Here is a 17,797-nt window from a genome sequence, read left to right on the forward strand (position 1 = left end):
TCTCCAGCTCTCCACCGATCTTTACAAATAGTACCATTAACTCACATCCGGAACAAAAAGCAAATTATCTAGCAAGAGTATGGAGCTCATTGGGATCAAATGACAAACTCGACAGATGCCTTACACAAGGAGTTCCCAAACTTTATTCACCGCGGCACCCTTGTTGTGCTAAAAAAATTACGCGGCACCCCTACTCTTCAAATGTCATCCTCAGAGTCAATGTTGGGAAAATATTCGACAATGATTTTTTCTAAACCTTCCAAGTTAACGCTGGTAATGTGCGTTAAAGCTAAGAAAATAACTTTTACAGCCAATTTCACGAAAGCAATTTAAGTTACATACGTTTTTCTGATTTACTTTGTTTACTTATGGGGTTTTCATGCAAATTGCTAAAAATTCTAAAATGTACATGTCACCAATAAAAAAATCTCGACGTTCTAAAAAAAAAACCAAAGATGTATTTTAATTTCGCAGGCCTCTGTTATCTTCGCAGCGTCATCCAATACGGGTTTTAAATCTAGTGGCGGCATCTTCCTAGTCGCCAAGGAATACCGCCGGATCATACAGTGACTTCTCGTGGCGTTTTCTGCCTCTTGCTTCCTATACATCGCTCCTTTCGTTTTTCCAACCACTGCAAATATCCGCACACTTGCTCCATTTCAAACAATTTTTCTGTACAAATTTGTCGATAGCTTCAAAAATTTCGTCATTAGTGGTGCAAGTCTCAAGTATTTCGCTCATCAAAAGTTCTTCTTCGATTTGCATTCCGAATGGGTACCTCACACGAGAAGAACATTAAGTCGCACTACGTCGGTACTTTTGGCAAGTTGCAAACAAAAAAATTCACATGTTTCCAAGCTTTTTATAAGTTTATTCTCAACTGCCTCTAAAATCGTGTTAATTCGCTCTTTCACAGTGTTATTGTAAAGTTCCAAAGAATAAGTATCATATACACGTGAGCGAAGCTGCTGCGCTTGTCACGAGAACATCCCAGCCAGCAAAAAATCCGACAATTAATCCGAAAACGGGAAGAAAAGTGGATGAAAAGCGCATTAGCTCCAGGGCTACCACTGAAAAACTTTCTTTCCTACCAATAGCTGGTTCAAAAACCCACCATTTAAGAAAACGGCGTTTGACGGCAGTAAATAGATTTTTTTGCTGGTTTTTATACTTAATATAAGATTTTCAGGTAAACAAAGGGATCAGAATAATAGCTAGTATAGATATTTAAGTACATATCATACATAGCACACAAAAAAGTGGAGTGTGCTTTTAACCAGACCCACGTACCGAGATGTAATTCGATCCGCTGAACCCGAATCTGAGGTCCGTTGGACTTCCACGCCCTTAAAATTTCGAATAAATTGCGAAAAACCGAAAAAATGGCAAACAAACAACAATGGTCGCATAGTTTATAGCTTTAATAAAGCCTACGGATGTAAAAATCGTAGCAGAAAATAAAAGTCCGGCGTAGAATTTTTATACATCACTCATTTGCATACACATATTAATTATGAATATAGATACATAAATAAGTAAGGTAAAAATAAGCTTGACAAATGTCCGGGTCTAGGAGCCGCCGGGCTGGGGAAAAATCTGCGCGATACGAAGTCTGTGAGATCTTCCGATATACTGAAAATGTGTATGACTAACAATAAGTTGTTTTCTTTTTATTTTCGTGTATGATCTATATATATATGATAATTTCTTCAGCAAATAAAACTAGATTAGGGCGACACAATTTACATGTTAGGGATTAAAAAATTACAGAGGTTACTACAATTAAATATCTTGGTATTTTAATTGATAATAAATTAAAATTCCATGATAACATTGAGTATACCGTCAACAAAGCGTCGAAAAAAATTGGATTTATGAAAAGGACATGTAAACATCTAAGTAGAAGATATAAAATTATGGTTTACAGATCAATTATTGAGCCACGTTTTATATACTGCCCCACTATCCTGTTTATAACACCTGAGTCGTATATAGAGAGACTACAAAAAATGCAAAATAGAGCTATGAGGCACATACTTAACGCCCGATACGATACCAGCATTTCATCAATGCTGAACAATTTAAACTGGTTAAATGTGAAACAACTAATCTTTTTCCATACAATGAAGTTTATTTATAATATAAAGAATGGAACCCTTCCGAAATACTTGAGTGATAACTTTTGGTACTGCAGTCACACTCACACCTATGAAACCAGAGTCAGGGATAACTTTAAACTTCCATTTTGCCAGACGGAAATTCAAAAGAGAGATTTGTACTATAAAGGTTTAAAAATGTTTAAGAACTGCCCGTAGATATGAGAAGCTGCAATAGCTTACAAAAATTCAAAAGTTTATTATACGGGCATTGCAAAAAACACATATAAGATTGCTATTGGGCTTCCCCATTCTAACAAGATAATAGCATATGAGAGGAGTTACGAGCATGGATCGGAAACCCGGCCTTTCCGACCATGCCCAACAGCTCGTTCGTAGTACGGAGCGGAAACTAGAGCTTTCCGCCCGTTTCACAGCAACATAATTATGAAAAGAACATGGATCGGAAACTCGGCCTTTCCGACCATGGTAAACGCCTTTATTGACGCAGAGCGGAAACTAGGCCTTTTCGCCTGCTGAACATAAAGATAGACTGGAGACTAGGCCTCGCCAGCTATCCAACCCGAGGCTATAATGTACGTATAATTAATTAATTAATTGTACAATAAATTAATATGTATAAATGTATAAAGTATGTATTTGAAAATAAGTAAAAATTAGAAAAGAAAATAAGAAAAATGTTAATGTATAGTATTAGTAGAAGAGCAATAAATTAAATTAAATAAGTTTATAATGTAACTGACACGATTTTTTATAGGTCTTAAAGACTGTCAATAAATAAATAAATAAATAAATAAAATAAATAAATCAAGAATAACATATTATGTAAACACATACATTTGTTATGTAGTATGCATTTGAATCGCTCTTCTACTGCCATTTAAAATATATATTTTAACAACCTTGTCATTGTTGAATTATCGATTCGCCACTGCATTTCAAAGAAAAATATCTGATTTATAAACCTGCCTTTACGTCCATCAATCAATCACCCGATATCCCTTTAGATACTCACCTTTTTACAGCGTATATGGAGTTCAGAGAATCGCCGAAGGAAATTGGCGAAATTCTGCCTATGACAGTAAGCAACGAGTTTTTTAAGGTATTTGGCAAACAGTTAGACTCATCCAAGAAACAGAATGAGGGTAAAACTGATATTGTCCAAATTTGACAAGCCTACTCACAGTGCTGACAAAGTGACACATTACAACAAACCAGAGATGTTTTCTGTTTTATGAGAAAGAAACCTACCTAAATTTTAAGCGCCCTACAATCCTACCAACGAGAAAAAACCTACCAGTTTTGGCAGGAAAAGCCCAAAACGGCAACCCTGATTAGCTCTACGAAAGTACCGAAAATTGTTGTGAAAAGGGTACGTTTTCAGCAATTTTTCTGATTCAATTTTTCGGTGACAAAACGTAAAGGCAATTTTAATAAAAACCAAAATTTTTTGATTTTCTGGCCGCCATGTTGAAGTTTGATCAAACCGGAAAGTTTAAAGAATTTGCTAGCACCACTAGTATATTCTAGCCACCAGCGGCACCCCAGGCATATGCTTGCGGCACCCGCTTTGGGAAAGCCTGCCTTATACAAAAAAAATGGAGTATGAATGTTGACGATTGCGAAAGCGTTGGAAATGATTTAAATGGTACTGTAGATGCAGTAACACTCGCGGAATTACATCTAGCGCTCAAAAATGCTCAAGGAAATGGGAAGGATAAAATAACTTATGCCACGCTACAAAATTCGTCAAGCGTCTTCAAAATAAGATTGTGCCAGCTTTATAGCAGAGGTAGAATCTGTCCACTACTTCCTTTGTGAATGTCCAGCACTCCGAAGGAAATGCCTCAAGTTTCTTGGGGACCATTTCTTCGAGAGCCTGGATACCTTAGGGAAAGGTCCACTGGAAGGACTACTTGGATTCTCCAGAGAATCGAAATGGTTCAAAGACATGTAGGGATAGGCATGGGAAAACCCCCCTGAGCATCGCAATGGGCCTTTGTGGCCTAAGAGTGAACTCTTCTAAGAGCCGCCGACTTAACATAACCTAACCTATAGCAATATTTTAAAAACGGGTATTTACCCACACGACTGGAAGGAAGCTATACTTATGCTCATACCAAAGTTAGCTAAGAACAAGTAAGAGCAGCGCTGTCTTCGGCTATGCCGAAGGCTTCATACCTTTCATGAACATCTGAAAACTTTACTTTAACAGATTACTGCATTTGAAAAAATTTATATATTCACAGCACACATAGATAGAGGAGTTACATATATAAAAAATCGTATCTAATCAATTAGAGGTATGGAAGATATACCTTATATAGCACCAATCAAAGTGACTTTCACTGCTGTGTGATCGGTATGTAAACCGGTAACACAATTTAATGGGTTTAGCTTCCTACATAAAGGAGATATATCACAAAAACTAGTACAGGAAGATAAGGTATACGAGATAAGGCTTATGCAGCATAGATTTTGACAATTTTCTCAGTAGACTTTGTATTATTATTTATACAATAGCTTACGAAATTTATCGGTTTTAGCTGTCCAAATAAATTAGTTTTACATTAAAACTCAATATCTGAGCCATCAGTTATATGGAGGCAATAATAAGTTACAGTGACACGATCTTTATTAATTTTACTGTAAACTATCTGTTGATAAAGTGAAAATAGTGCGAAATATCATGTTTCTAGCTGCATATATTTATAAGTTATAACATAGAATCTCATATCTGAACAATCAGTTGTATGGGAGCCATGAGCGTAGCCAGGTAGGGGCAGGGGGGGTGCTCGAGCCCCCCCCCTAACTTTCAAATTTTCCTTATATATATATATAAAATAGTACCCTGAAATGCCAGCTTAATAGGGTCGAGCCCTCCCCTCCCCCTCCTAAATTTCATTCTGGCTACGCTGATGAAGGGAGCTATATGTAAAAGTAACCCGATTTTTGTTATTTTTACTGTAAGAATTCTGTTGAATATCGTTGGAAGTACTGCAAAATTTCATGTTCCTAGCTGCATAAATCGAGGAGTCATAACGAAAATTCTCATAACTGGAATTATTAAAGGAAACATTTTTAATGTAAAACACAAATATAAGTGAGAATCTGTGTCCTAAATTAAAAAAAGTGACTTTTTATCATTTGTTTGCAAAACAAACTGTCTTATTTGCATAACCTCAAAATTTTTCTGGTTTATTTCCATTTATGATTTAATGTAAGCTTTACAATTTTGTTAACTTTCGGCAAACAAAATGGAAATGGATAAACTGGGATGTAATGAGTTGATCTTATTTTACTTAAGCCGGCGTTTTTAGCCGTTTTCAAGAAAAACAGTTTTTTCTGGGCTATCATGCTATTACAAAAGGCGAGATGTTTGTAGTTTGGCTGATTGGATGTTCAAACAAAGAAAGGCTTTCTTCGGTTATCAACCATGTTGAAAAACAAATTTGGTGCTGATGATATTTGCGAAAGTTTCATGAAACTCTTAGAAAAAAACGCGTATTTTTTGCCATTATTTATAAAACAAAGAAGAAAATTATGGAGTTATTATCCCGTTTCTTACTGATGAAGTTGTTTTAGAAATCAAAGCCAACTGTGTCGACCAGCAGCCGCATTCTAACTTTCGCTATGGCTTAAATATGCTAAAATGCGAAAGCTAACATTTTACCCGAATTTTTGGCTATCCCCAAAATTTGCGGTTCTGTCCTTCCTTTCGTTGAAAATAACTTAGCCTAAATTTTAGTATTATACCCGGCCGCAAGTAACGCTGTACAACAACAGCAGCTGTCAAAATTTGGTTACATCTTAATGGTGGTAAATAGTCCATTTTAATGGTGATAAATAGTGAAAATGGAAGATGGAAGTATGTGATAGCAAAACAAATACCAGCCTCAATTTGGATTGCATTTCATCTCCTGTAGCATAGCTATTTTTCAAAGACACTCCCGCCGATTCGCAAAGACTATTGATAAGCAGCCTTCGCAAAAAGGCAAATCCTCGAGCGAATCGAGCGGTTTTTAGTAAATGTGTTATAATGCAGCATTTGCATTCTGAATATAAATAATATAGGTGGACAATTTGGGAAAAATCTTAAGTGAAAATGAAGGGTTTCATGAAGACTAANCGAGCGAATCGAGCGGTTTTTAGTAAATGTGTTATAATGCAGCATTTGCATTCTGAATATAAATAATATAGGTGGACAATTTGGGAAAAATCTTAAGTGAAAATGAAGGGTTTCATGAAGACTAACTGCTTTAGGAATCTCTCCTCAAGGCATATCTGCGAGACATGTAGTATATATTTTTTTGTTTATTAAGGGACTTCGATAATATTTTTTTTTTAATCCCTAGAAGAAACCCATTATGTACATATGACCATACTTGTTTTATTTATGTAGCTCAACCCCCTTCGGGTTGAGTATGGTAAGAAAATAGTTTGTTTGAAAACCAAGCTATTTGGACAATGTCTTCGAGAACTACCTAAACACATATACTCATCATTTGAACTTAAAAAAGTCTGTTTTACGAAAGCCAAGTCATGTTTTTACATGTTATTTACTGCCTGTACACTTTTCTTAACTGTTTCCATCCGTTTACATTAAAATAAAGCTATATAAGTACATTAAAATAAAGCTATATAAGTAATCATTTGACCTAATGTGATATGGCACAAAACTAAAACCATATTACACATTTACAGTGCAAGCCGTTTTATTTGACACCTATACCATGTTCTGTTCGACAACGAAAACACTTTGAAAACGTGTTTTGGGATTGTGGGCTGAAGGCTGTTCACACCGGCTGTTAGTGTTTTCATTGACATTTCTTACATCCTCATTTCTTATAGTCAATTAACAATATATCCGAAATGGCGTATTAAAGATGATAAAATATGACTTCCACTTCGACAAATAATCGAAAAAAACTAGTGAAGTCACCGATTGGAATGAGTGGAACGTGAGTTTTCAAGTAGTTTTCAGCGAAAACTGGTTTTCGTTTGACAGATTTTACATGGACGAAAACACAAGTTTTAAGTCGAAAACCAGTTTTAGCAACGAAAACATGTTTTCGATGTCGGTCAGAACATGGTAATATCCTCCTTTTTGAAAATCGAACGAACGATACAGATTTTATGACTTGGTGTAACATATTTAACGTAAACATCTGCGGAAGCGATTATTTGAATTTAACACTTCATTTTTTTTAAATTGAACGAACGATACAGATTTTATGACTTGGTGTTAAATATTTAACGCAAACATCTCCGAACTCGACTCAGAAGTTGAAATAAAAATTTTTTTTCGAAAATTCGAAAAAAATCGAATTTGCACCACCAAATTTTGAATCGAATAATCGAATGGTTGGGCAATGTTCGAAATTCGGAAAAAATCGAATTTCAACCCCCCACTACCCATCCCTAGTACCACGACTGTCTTTCGTCAACTCTTTAATGGTCTTCGTTCGCTATTAGCGGGTTTATATCTTAGTGCGAGAGTGAGACATAATCAACAAGNAACATATTTAACGTAAACATCTGCGGAAGCGATTATTTGAATTTAACACTTCATTTTTTTTAAATTGAACGAACGATACAGATTTTATGACTTGGTGTAACATATTTAACGTAAACATCTGCGGAAGCGATTATTTGAATTTAACACTTCATTTTTTTTAAATTGAACGAACGATACAGATTTTATGACTTGGTGTAACATATTTAACGTAAACATCTGCGGAAGCGATTATTTGAATTTAACACTTCATTTTTTTTAAATTGAACGAACGATACAGATTTTATGACTTGGTGTAACATATTTAACGTAAACATCTGCGGAAGCGATTATTTGAATTTAACACTTCATTTTTTTTAAATTGAACGAACGATACAGATTTTATGACTTGGTGTTAAATATTTAACGCAAACATCTCCGAACTCGATTCAGAAGTTGAAATAAAAATTTTTTTTCGAAAATTCGAAAAAAATCGAATTAAATCGAATTTGCACCACCAAATTTTGAATCGAATAATCGAATGGTTGGGCAATGTTCGAAATTCGGAAAAAATCGAATTTCAACCCCCCACTACCCATCCCTAGTACCACGACTGTCTTTCGTCAACTCTTTAATGGTCTTCGTTCGCTATTAGCGGGTTTATATCTTAGTGCGAGAGTGAGACATAATCAACAAGCTATTATAAATAGTTTTGTAACTTAAAGCTAGAGTGTGACGAAATANCGACTGTCTTTCGGCAACTCTTTAATGGTCTTCGTTCGCTATTAGCGGGTTTATATCTTAGTGCGAGAGTGAGACATAATCAACAAGCTATTATAAATAGTTTTGTAACTTAAAGCTAGAGTGTGACGAAATAAATACAACTTAATCTAGGGGTTATTTACAGTAACTAGTGATGGCCGACTTATGTTTGTACATATATGTATAATATCGATACTGCTACACATTGTACAAAAATTAAAGAAAAGATCTGGAAGTTTCACCTAAATTGCAAACTTTTTATTTAGACTCTAAAAAAAAATTATTTTAGTATAATAAAGTGCGAGACTGAAGTTGCTAAAAATTGGGTTGAGTTTTGGAAATGTTTTCCTTGACAGTGTAAAGCAGTTTTTTCCGTATCAAGATATCTTTCGAACATATTTTAAGAGATTTCTGCAAACTTCTTTTTATCACATCGCGATGTAGCGAACAAATGTGGCAGGTTGCAGAAACCGCTACTTGGGATTTACCGATTTTGACAATTCTCAAGTAAAAATAAACAACGCCTCAGAAACTTTAGATGCACTTAAATTTGCTAACACTTTCACAAAAATTGCCGTTTTTTAACATTTTTGCTATTAATTCTTTTTGTAAATCATACATTTTGCATTTTAAAAATTGATTATTGAGAAAATTCACTATTTTACAGTTTATTTTATCCTCCCATTCGGCTTTGTTTACTTTTACTTGAGCAATTTCATCGCCGTCGGGAATACGGAATCTTGTACTATATCATTATATCGAGCAAAAATGAAACTTCTTCAAAACGCGAATATGTGGTAGATTTCAGACCTTGGCTGGTAGATGTGGTAGGTACTCAAAAAAGTGGCAGATCTACCACAATGTGTAGAAGTCCGATCACTGTATGGGGTCATAATTTTTATTCATTTTACAAAATTAAAATACTTTGCAGAAAAACAGATGGTGTCAACACGGGCCTGTTCGAGACACGTAATAAAAGCGGCATTACTGATTACGTGTTTCGTAATTCCCACCGAGCGTGTTACTTTAATAATTCTCGCAACACTGCGGTTGTGATTGCATCTCGAACAAGCCTCACCTTTATTTCGGGATATAAATGTACCTGTTCGCAGTTGTATCGTCATCGAAAAATCCCTGATAGAGCACAAATTTATTTGCCTGTGGTATAATGATTTCCAGACCATAGTGTTTCTTTAAAAATTGTAACAATTTTTCAGATGGTCTATCAACGGAGCATTTAACTGGAATCCAATTTTCCTCAGCCAGCATAATGTCGAATAATTTCTTTCCAAGTCCTGTGCGCTGTCGGGATTCGTGGACGTAAAAATCAAGTATACAAGGAGAATTGTCGACTTTCTTTGTCTGAGCCAGACTATCAAACAGATATAAATTTTTGGTGCCAACTTTTAAAAGTCCTACTACAACGTCTCTGTAAACATAGGAATATAGTAATAAAAATTAAAACGATGGAATTGTATTGTTAGTACATAAAACATACTTACATACATACTTAATACATACATACATACTTAATAATTTTAAATCTTTAAATGTTATTTTTAGTTTATTTTCAGGCTTTTATATCATTTTATATTCAACTAGGGCTGTGCGAATATTCGATTATTCAACATATTTTTAATCATAAAATCATAAAATAAATAACTCAATTATTCGATTAATTGGAAATTATTATTACTCAAAAGTTCGGTTACTCGAGTAATAAAGATTTTGATTAACCAAAAAGTGAAATAGTTGAGTAATTTGATTTATGATTAATTAACATTATGGGTAAACTGAGTCATTAACTCTTTTGAAGAGCAAAATTCATTTTTTGGGGTAATCGTATTTTAAGTAACTCGATTAATCATCGTTTTGAGTTATCAAGATCTTGATTACCCGAGTAGTCGGCTAACCGAACAACTTGCTCGAGTAATCGTACAGCCCTGTATCCAACCCTTTAAACACCAGCATTGCACTTTTGGGCCTTTCGACTTTTTTCGTCGCAGAAATTATATTTTTTGAACTAATAAAGATATTTTAAGAATTTAAATTGCATCCGAAAGTGAAATATCTACACTGGGGAAAAAATTTTAGAATTAAAAAAACGTGCTAAATTTCAAAAGATACGCATATGAAAAAGCACCAACACAACTCGTTTTAAATTTGAGTATGTACGTTATAAAGTATGTCGTTGTGAAGTGCCCAGATGCTTTTTCGTTATACGAAATTATAGTTAAGAAAAAACAAATTTTATTTTATGATATGTCTGATGGTAATTGAACCCGAGCCCTCTTGGCAGGAACCAATTGTATCAAGCGTCTTTGCGCACTCAGCTACACCCATACATGTAAGTGTGTTTTCAAATGTTGAGTTTGAATCTACATCACAGCGCGCGATTAGTGCATTATGTCATACCATGTATGTGTGTATGTGCATATACTTTCTTAATTACATATGATTATAGTTTAAAAAACTAGAACCTCCCTATTATAATATTACATAGTTACATCCCGAGCTAATAAAAGGAAGGTAATAAAAAGCATCCGAAGCGTGCAAAACGCCAGCCGTGCAGTGAAAAATGCTTAATTTTAATATGAGCGTATTTGAATTGAATATTTCCATTATACGTAGTGTATGTACAATGGAAAAATCCATTTTGTTAACATTTTTCACGTGATTAAAATACGAGCATTTTCAAACGGTAATTAAATAAAAATTTTTTATTATTACAACGCGTTTTTTTCTCAGTGTAAGCTTTTTCAGTAAAGGAGCTAAATTCTATAAATTGGTTAATGGAGTTATATTTAAACATAAAATAAGATGAGTAAAAAATGGTAATGCTTTATTTAAGAAACCGCTTTATTAATTTCATTTGAAATGCATTTTAAAGCAAAATATAAGCTTAACAAGTAAGGTTTAAGCAAAACAAAAAACCGGCTTCAATTCTCATACAAAAATTTAAGAGTACCGTTAATTTGATCAATGATAGGATCAACACCAAATGACTGCAGGACCACCTCTAGGTACCGCCTTTCCTTAAAAAAAAAAAAAAACAGAGTTATGCGGAAACATACATAAAAAAATATTCCGACGAATTGATAACCTCCTCCTTTTTTGAAGTCGGTTAATATGTAAAAGTGCAGGGTCCCACAATAACAGCGGATTTGATCTTAATGCAAAAACTTTGCACTAAAATGAGATTACTTTTTTACTTAAATTAAAAAATAAATTTACATTTTTCTTTTTAATAAAATAATAGGGCAATTTATCGAAAGGCATAAATGCTTTGTTACCATTTAAACCCCGTAAACTTACTTAATTTCGTAAAGAAAACTGGTTTATTTACGAAGTTTACGCGGCTACGAGCCATTTACGAGTTTAGATGAGTACCCATAATATAATTACTACATCATTATTGTTGAAAGTCTTAAGCACTGCTTCCTACATGACTTTATTTGTTTCCATCCCGAAAAAATTTACATAATCTATGTTGTGACATGGGCCTCATGTATAAAAAGTGAGCCTCAGCTGAGACTAAGTTTTTGCACTGTTTAAGTAAGCTTAAGCTCAAGAATTTGTTCTGAAAATCCTCGGAGCCTAAGTTCACTTTTTATGACTGAGGGCCAAGGACTCGCGCCAGACTGTTGCTCTTTTCCGTTGCAAACTACAATTTTACTCTCTCAAGTGAGAGTAGAAGGAGAGCAGATGCAAAAGTGTACGGGAACGCAAGTCATTGGTACAACACTGATTTGGCTGAAATATCACTAATTGATTATTAAAATCTATACATATTCAAATCTTTCGTTGTTTACTTCCATTTTGCAACAAACATTAGGTTCTTTGCTTTCACCGCGTTCTGTTTTTGTTTACAAATACTACCCTGGGAATGTTTGACACTTTTCATGAACATACAGGAAAAAAACTCCGGACTAAATCTTGTAACTTCTGACTAGGAACAATTGCTCAATTACTCTCCCACTTACAGGTTTTATGTCTATAGAAACGACTTCCTGTAAGTTCTGAATAAATCCTATAAACCGGACTGCTGTTGGAACAGATTATATATCATAATAATAATAGAATGGCGTTTACACATATGTTAGTCTTTAGACGAGCTTCTCCTTCGATTTGTGGGTACTATGGCAAGTGATATAACTCCAATTTTAAAATTTGGAAATATGTTACTCCTTATACAGTAATGGAAAGCCGATTTTTTTACTTGTGTTTATGTCACTTCTTATAAGGTGTCATAACCCCTGTTTATTAAAAAACGTAAGCTCAGCTTAATCGCACATCCAATTTATTAAATGTCCAAGTTTAGAAGGAATTCAGAAAATGAAAGACCAATTCACCCAGAATATAAAGAATAGATAAAACGAAATATTAAATTACAGGGTGATTCAAATGGCGCAGAATCTTAGACATCCTCTCCGGTTGAAACGTTAGTTCTCCATAAAATTTCACAGCTTTTGCACGGCCCTGGTGCAAGACCCTTGAGCGGTTGCAAGTGCTACATATCGTACGGCTCCGTCGGTGCCCTGGTGGAGCTTAGTAACGCGTCCCAGCCTCCAATGCGTAGGTAGTAATTTTCTTGGCGTACTACCACGATGTCACCCACCTTTATGTTGGGAACACGTCGTTGCTTCTAGTCTATAAGGTTGCCAAATACTCCTCATGCAACTGCCGTAACCATTGCCAATGTTTCACTCGATTGGCGGGCATCTCCGAAACGTCTGGCTCTGGGATGGCCATTATCGGAAACCCTATTAAAAAGTCTGCGGGAGTTATGGCATACCTGTATTCAGGGTCATCGTACAACGATAAGAGTGGCCGAGAGTTCTAACAGGCTTCGATGTGAGTCGCCAATGTTAATGATGGGAGTACCACAAGGCTTGCGTGCCGACTACGCGAACTAAGTTCCGCTGACTTGATATTTCGATCATCGCCGACAGCCAAATCTTCCTTCAGAACTTGCTTAGCTCGTACGACCGCTGTAGAAATTCCTGCAGGGCCCTCGCCGGCTAATAAACCGAGTAAACACGTCTAAAAAAGCCTGTATGGAGAGATCATCAGCCACCTCAATGTGTACAGCTTTCGCCGAAATACAAATAAAAATAGCTAAGTATGTTTTTACCGTAGTCCGCGATCTTTTGGATCCAATACGCAAGTTGAACGGACCACAGTAATCAACTCCGGATGCGATAAAGGCCCCGGCCGCATTGACACGATGTCGAGGTAGCGAAGCCATTTGTTGCATTAAGACAGCACCACGTCGGGTGCGACGACAAACGACAGATTTGAGAATCAGGCTACGCACCGCTACTCTCCCGTGTATAATCCAAAAGGCACATCGAAGAGTTTGAAGAGTCAGCTGGGTTCCGCCATGAAGAGTGTCTATATGTGCCTGTCTAATGAGCAGCCGGACTAGACCCGTCGACTTCGGAAGAATGATTGGGTGCCTATGGGCTTTTATCAACGTAGATTTAGTAATGCGACCTCCTACCCGTAATAAGCCATGATCATCCAGATACGGGGTTTACGGGATTAGACAACTCGAAGTTGGTAACGCAAACCCACCCTGCAGACACCTAATGTCTTTCAGAAAAGCATTCTCTTGATCGATCCTCACAAGCCACTCTAACGCCTCATCGATCTCCTGTGCATCAATTGTGGGGTCCCGAAAGCCATGGCTTCTCGGAAGCCACCTCAGTATTAAAGCCATGGTATGCAGAAGCTTCTTCAGAGAGATAAATCGATCTGTAAGCGGAATAATTTCGCCATCTGAACGTCGCGTTGTCAGGGTTGTATGAGTGGCTATGACGGTTAACCACTGTACCCTCCTTTCACTATTTATTATGTTCCCGAGTAAAAATACGTGAAGTTCAAAATCGTGGCAAGTGCCGATTTCAAAAACGGTAACTTTTTCGATTTTAAGGTAGGTTTTCGATAAGGTTCTAGATGTATGATTATATATATTTACGTATATACAAGTCGATTGTATACATATTTATTTTTCCTTAAATTTAGTTGGAAGATAAAAATTAGAACATTTTGTTAAATTTGATTATTCAATTTTCACTTAGCTTTTATAATATCCAATAAATGCGATATCGCATGTCTAGATACACAGGCAAGTGTGATAAGTGAGTAGTGGCAAAGAACCGCTCGCATTGATCATCCAAGCACTTGCATGTAACGGGTACTTCTTCAGGCTTCCAAAAGTTGCAGATAAGATTATCTAAATAAGGATCGACTCTAATCTGCGTGCAATAAATTCCAACTGTTGCATTCGAAGTGCTCTGAACTGTTGCTGGCCCGAATACAACCCAACCAAGTCGGGTAAGTTGGGCATGAAGTTCATCAAACCCACCATGTATGACATCTTTCTCAACGATAAGAAGTAAATCAACAGTACCCGGGGTACCGAAATATGGGTCGGCTAATTGAAGATTTGCCAAATGTCCCCATTGCCTAATATCGACGCTAACCGCGGGGGTAACTGCAGTAATCGAACCAATGACCAATGCTTTAATGTCTAGCTCAAACTGAGAAAATAGACTTTTTATTGTAAATCGGACGCTACCCTTGGTTCGCAAAGCAGAAGAACACACCCCGCACTCTAAAGTACAACCTCGCCACGACTGGCGATGGGAAATGTCAGCGGAGCCAAGGATCACACAAGGTTATGCGTCGTCCGGCGATTATGGCTATGAAGTCGGAGCAAAGTTTTGAATTTGTGCTTCAACTCTTTGCGATCCGGAGACCCATCCAAACTATGCATCTCCGGCAACTGTCGCCAGTGCGGCCACAAACATCATATGATTTTTTGCCGCCACAAATCACAGTAACCTAGTTCATCATTTCATTCATTCATTTTAAGACAGCGTCATACATACCTTTTTTAAAGTGCTGTTTCTTGGAAACCTTTTAACGAAACTTAATGAAAAAAAATGTATTTCTTCCGTCTTATTATGGGCTTTAATTATAAATTTTTTGTAAATCAACCAACACCAACAAATAAATTTTTTTCATTAATGTGCAACGAATAAAAGAAAATTTAGGAAAAATTTTTTTTTTGATTTTTTTTTTGATTATAACGTTTAAAAATTTTTTTTACATAAAAACATTGTAAGTACCCAAATGGGCTAATGGGCTCGAGCAATATGATAAATAGACATTGAAATTTTATGAAATTGCGTATTTTCGAAAGAGGAAAGGTGTTTATAAAATAAAAACAATATGAATAAATATTAACTTTACTAAACGTCTGAAATCACGAAAATCCCTTCAATGAAATGGCAGAATTGAACTTTGTTGCAAGTTCACATGGGAAATCTGCTTGCGACGGGATTGGAAAACGTTTTAAGCGACTAGCAGCTGGAGTAAGTCCATAACTCCTGACGTTACAACAAATTCGTACACCCGAAGCCCTCTACCAATGGGGTAAAAATGATTTAGAGAAAAAAAGGTGCTGCATGTTTCCAATGGGATGTCTGTAAAAAATAACTGCAATCAACTTTACAGTGGACTCTATGTCNAAATGATTTAGAGAAAAAAAGGTGCTGCATGTTTCCAATGGGATGTCTGTAAAAAATAACTGCAATCAACTTTACAGTGGACTCTATGTCGACTATGACTACGTGCCAATTACTATAATCTTATATTAAGCTAGTTTAAAAGGTTAAATAGCGTCAAGTTGGGGAGCTTCATATCCTTCTCAAACGAATCCTTAAATCAACAATAATTTTTTCTTTTTAGTTCTTATTGTAATAGAAGCGTGTTGATGGTTTTTTAAACTATAATTTTTGTCTAATCATTAGGTATATTTTTTTAAACACCTTTCCGTTTTCTTGTTTTAATAAAAGGACTAACCATAAAGTTATCATTGGAGGTTGTAACGTGACCATGGGCCAGGATGAGTGAGAATCGCTGGTTGTTGTGTTATTTACATAAGATTAACAGAACTCAAACACTTTTAACCGACTTTAAAAAAAGGGGAGGTTATCAATTCGCCGGAATACGTAACTTTGGACCATGTGAACCGATTTCAATAATAATTTTTTTGTAGAAAGATGGTACCTCAAGGTTCGTCCCGTAATTTGGTTTAGAGATGCGATGATTGGATCGTGAAGAAATTAACGGTACCCCTAAATTTCAATATAAGAATTGAAGCCCGTTGTGTTCTTTCCTTAAAAACTACTTGTTTAATAAAAAGTGCTATAAACTCAAGATGCGCTCAACTTTCAAAAGTACCTAAGAAAAAATTGTAAATAAGACTCAGTAAAAATAAATTTATTGATTCCACGAATTTTCCCACTTTTATGTTCCTTTTTTCGATTTCTGGTTTCTGGCATTCGATAGAGATGGTGATTTTTCGCGATTTCTAATTTTTTTTAATATTTCGAATACCGAAAAAATTAACTGAACTTTCAAGAAAAACCAAAAATTCATATAAAACAACGGACGAGAAATGAAAAAGAAGTTTTCTTCTACCAAAATTTCTTAAATCAGTTTACAGCTCTCAAGAAAAAAATGCTCGTATATTCATTTCATCATGAAAATTTACAGCTAAAGCGAAGCGCTTTTTCAAGCAACAGAAATTATAATAAATATTTCTTATAATTTCCTTGAGAGCTGGATTCTTAGCTTTAAGATACAGTTTGTATTTGAGGTTATTAGCTTTAGGGGGGGTTTGAACCCCAAAACCTACCCCTTGTGTGCGCTAATGCTGAAACCAGTTTTTTTTTAAATTCTTTCTTTTTATGCTATTTGCTCTCTTTCGGTAAATTTACATTTATATGAGAATAAAGAAATATTTATATTTATACGAGCAAATATAGGTCAATGACCATATAGATACTTTTGTTGAGGTAGGTCAGGTTTTCTACTTTGTAACACACCCAAATTTAATATTAGTATAGGTACATATATATATAGTTATTGAAATTTTGAATTCATATTTTTTTTTCTAATAAGTAATTAAGACTTTGTATTAATTATAGTTAGGTATTTAAAAAGAAAAAAAAAAACTTTAATGCATATAGTACTAAGATGCCTTGAACTCATAATAAAGTAATTTATATGGATTGTTAAATTAAATAATTTGGGTCTGATTTCGGCGGGAGTGTAGGTGGTCCAATGGGGCTTCTGTACCATCATAGAAGCCAAGGTAGGGTGGGTACAGAGCAGCCGAAACCCGTTCACGCGCTGCTGGGTATAGGATCCTTAGGACGTTTGCAGTGGGTTTTAATTACAGGTTGAGGTTGGTTGATAGTTTCCTTTGAACAGCTAGTGTGCAAACTACAATATTATCTTGTAGGGACTTTAGGCTAGGGAGAAGGCGGCTGGGTTCCACAACTGTTGAAATGATCCCACGAAACTGAAGCTCCAGGAATGAGCCAGTGCACACGCCTCAGCTGTGGGA

The 17,797-nt window shown here is 35.6% G+C and overlaps 1 protein-coding gene across 1 annotated transcript in view; it reads right to left on the bottom strand.

The window, feature by feature from the left end:
- Positions 1–9,061: 9,061 nt before the first annotated feature.
- LOC108366171 (alpha-tubulin N-acetyltransferase 1-like) overlaps positions 9,062–17,797 on the bottom strand; it is a 41,952-nt gene continuing 33,216 nt past the window's right edge. The window contains exon 3 of the mRNA XM_017620488.1: positions 9,062–9,802. Within this exon, the coding sequence (XP_017475977.1) occupies positions 9,454–9,802 (349 nt within the window). The 3' untranslated portion in view covers positions 9,062–9,453. The remainder of the gene's footprint in view (positions 9,803–17,797) is intronic.

Source organism: Rhagoletis zephyria, unplaced genomic scaffold (genome assembly GCF_001687245.7).
Source record: "Rhagoletis zephyria isolate East Lansing unplaced genomic scaffold, Rhagoletis_zephyria_1.1 Rzeph_scaffold_02177, whole genome shotgun sequence".
In the NCBI taxonomy this organism is placed as follows: domain Eukaryota; kingdom Metazoa; phylum Arthropoda; class Insecta; order Diptera; family Tephritidae; genus Rhagoletis; species Rhagoletis zephyria.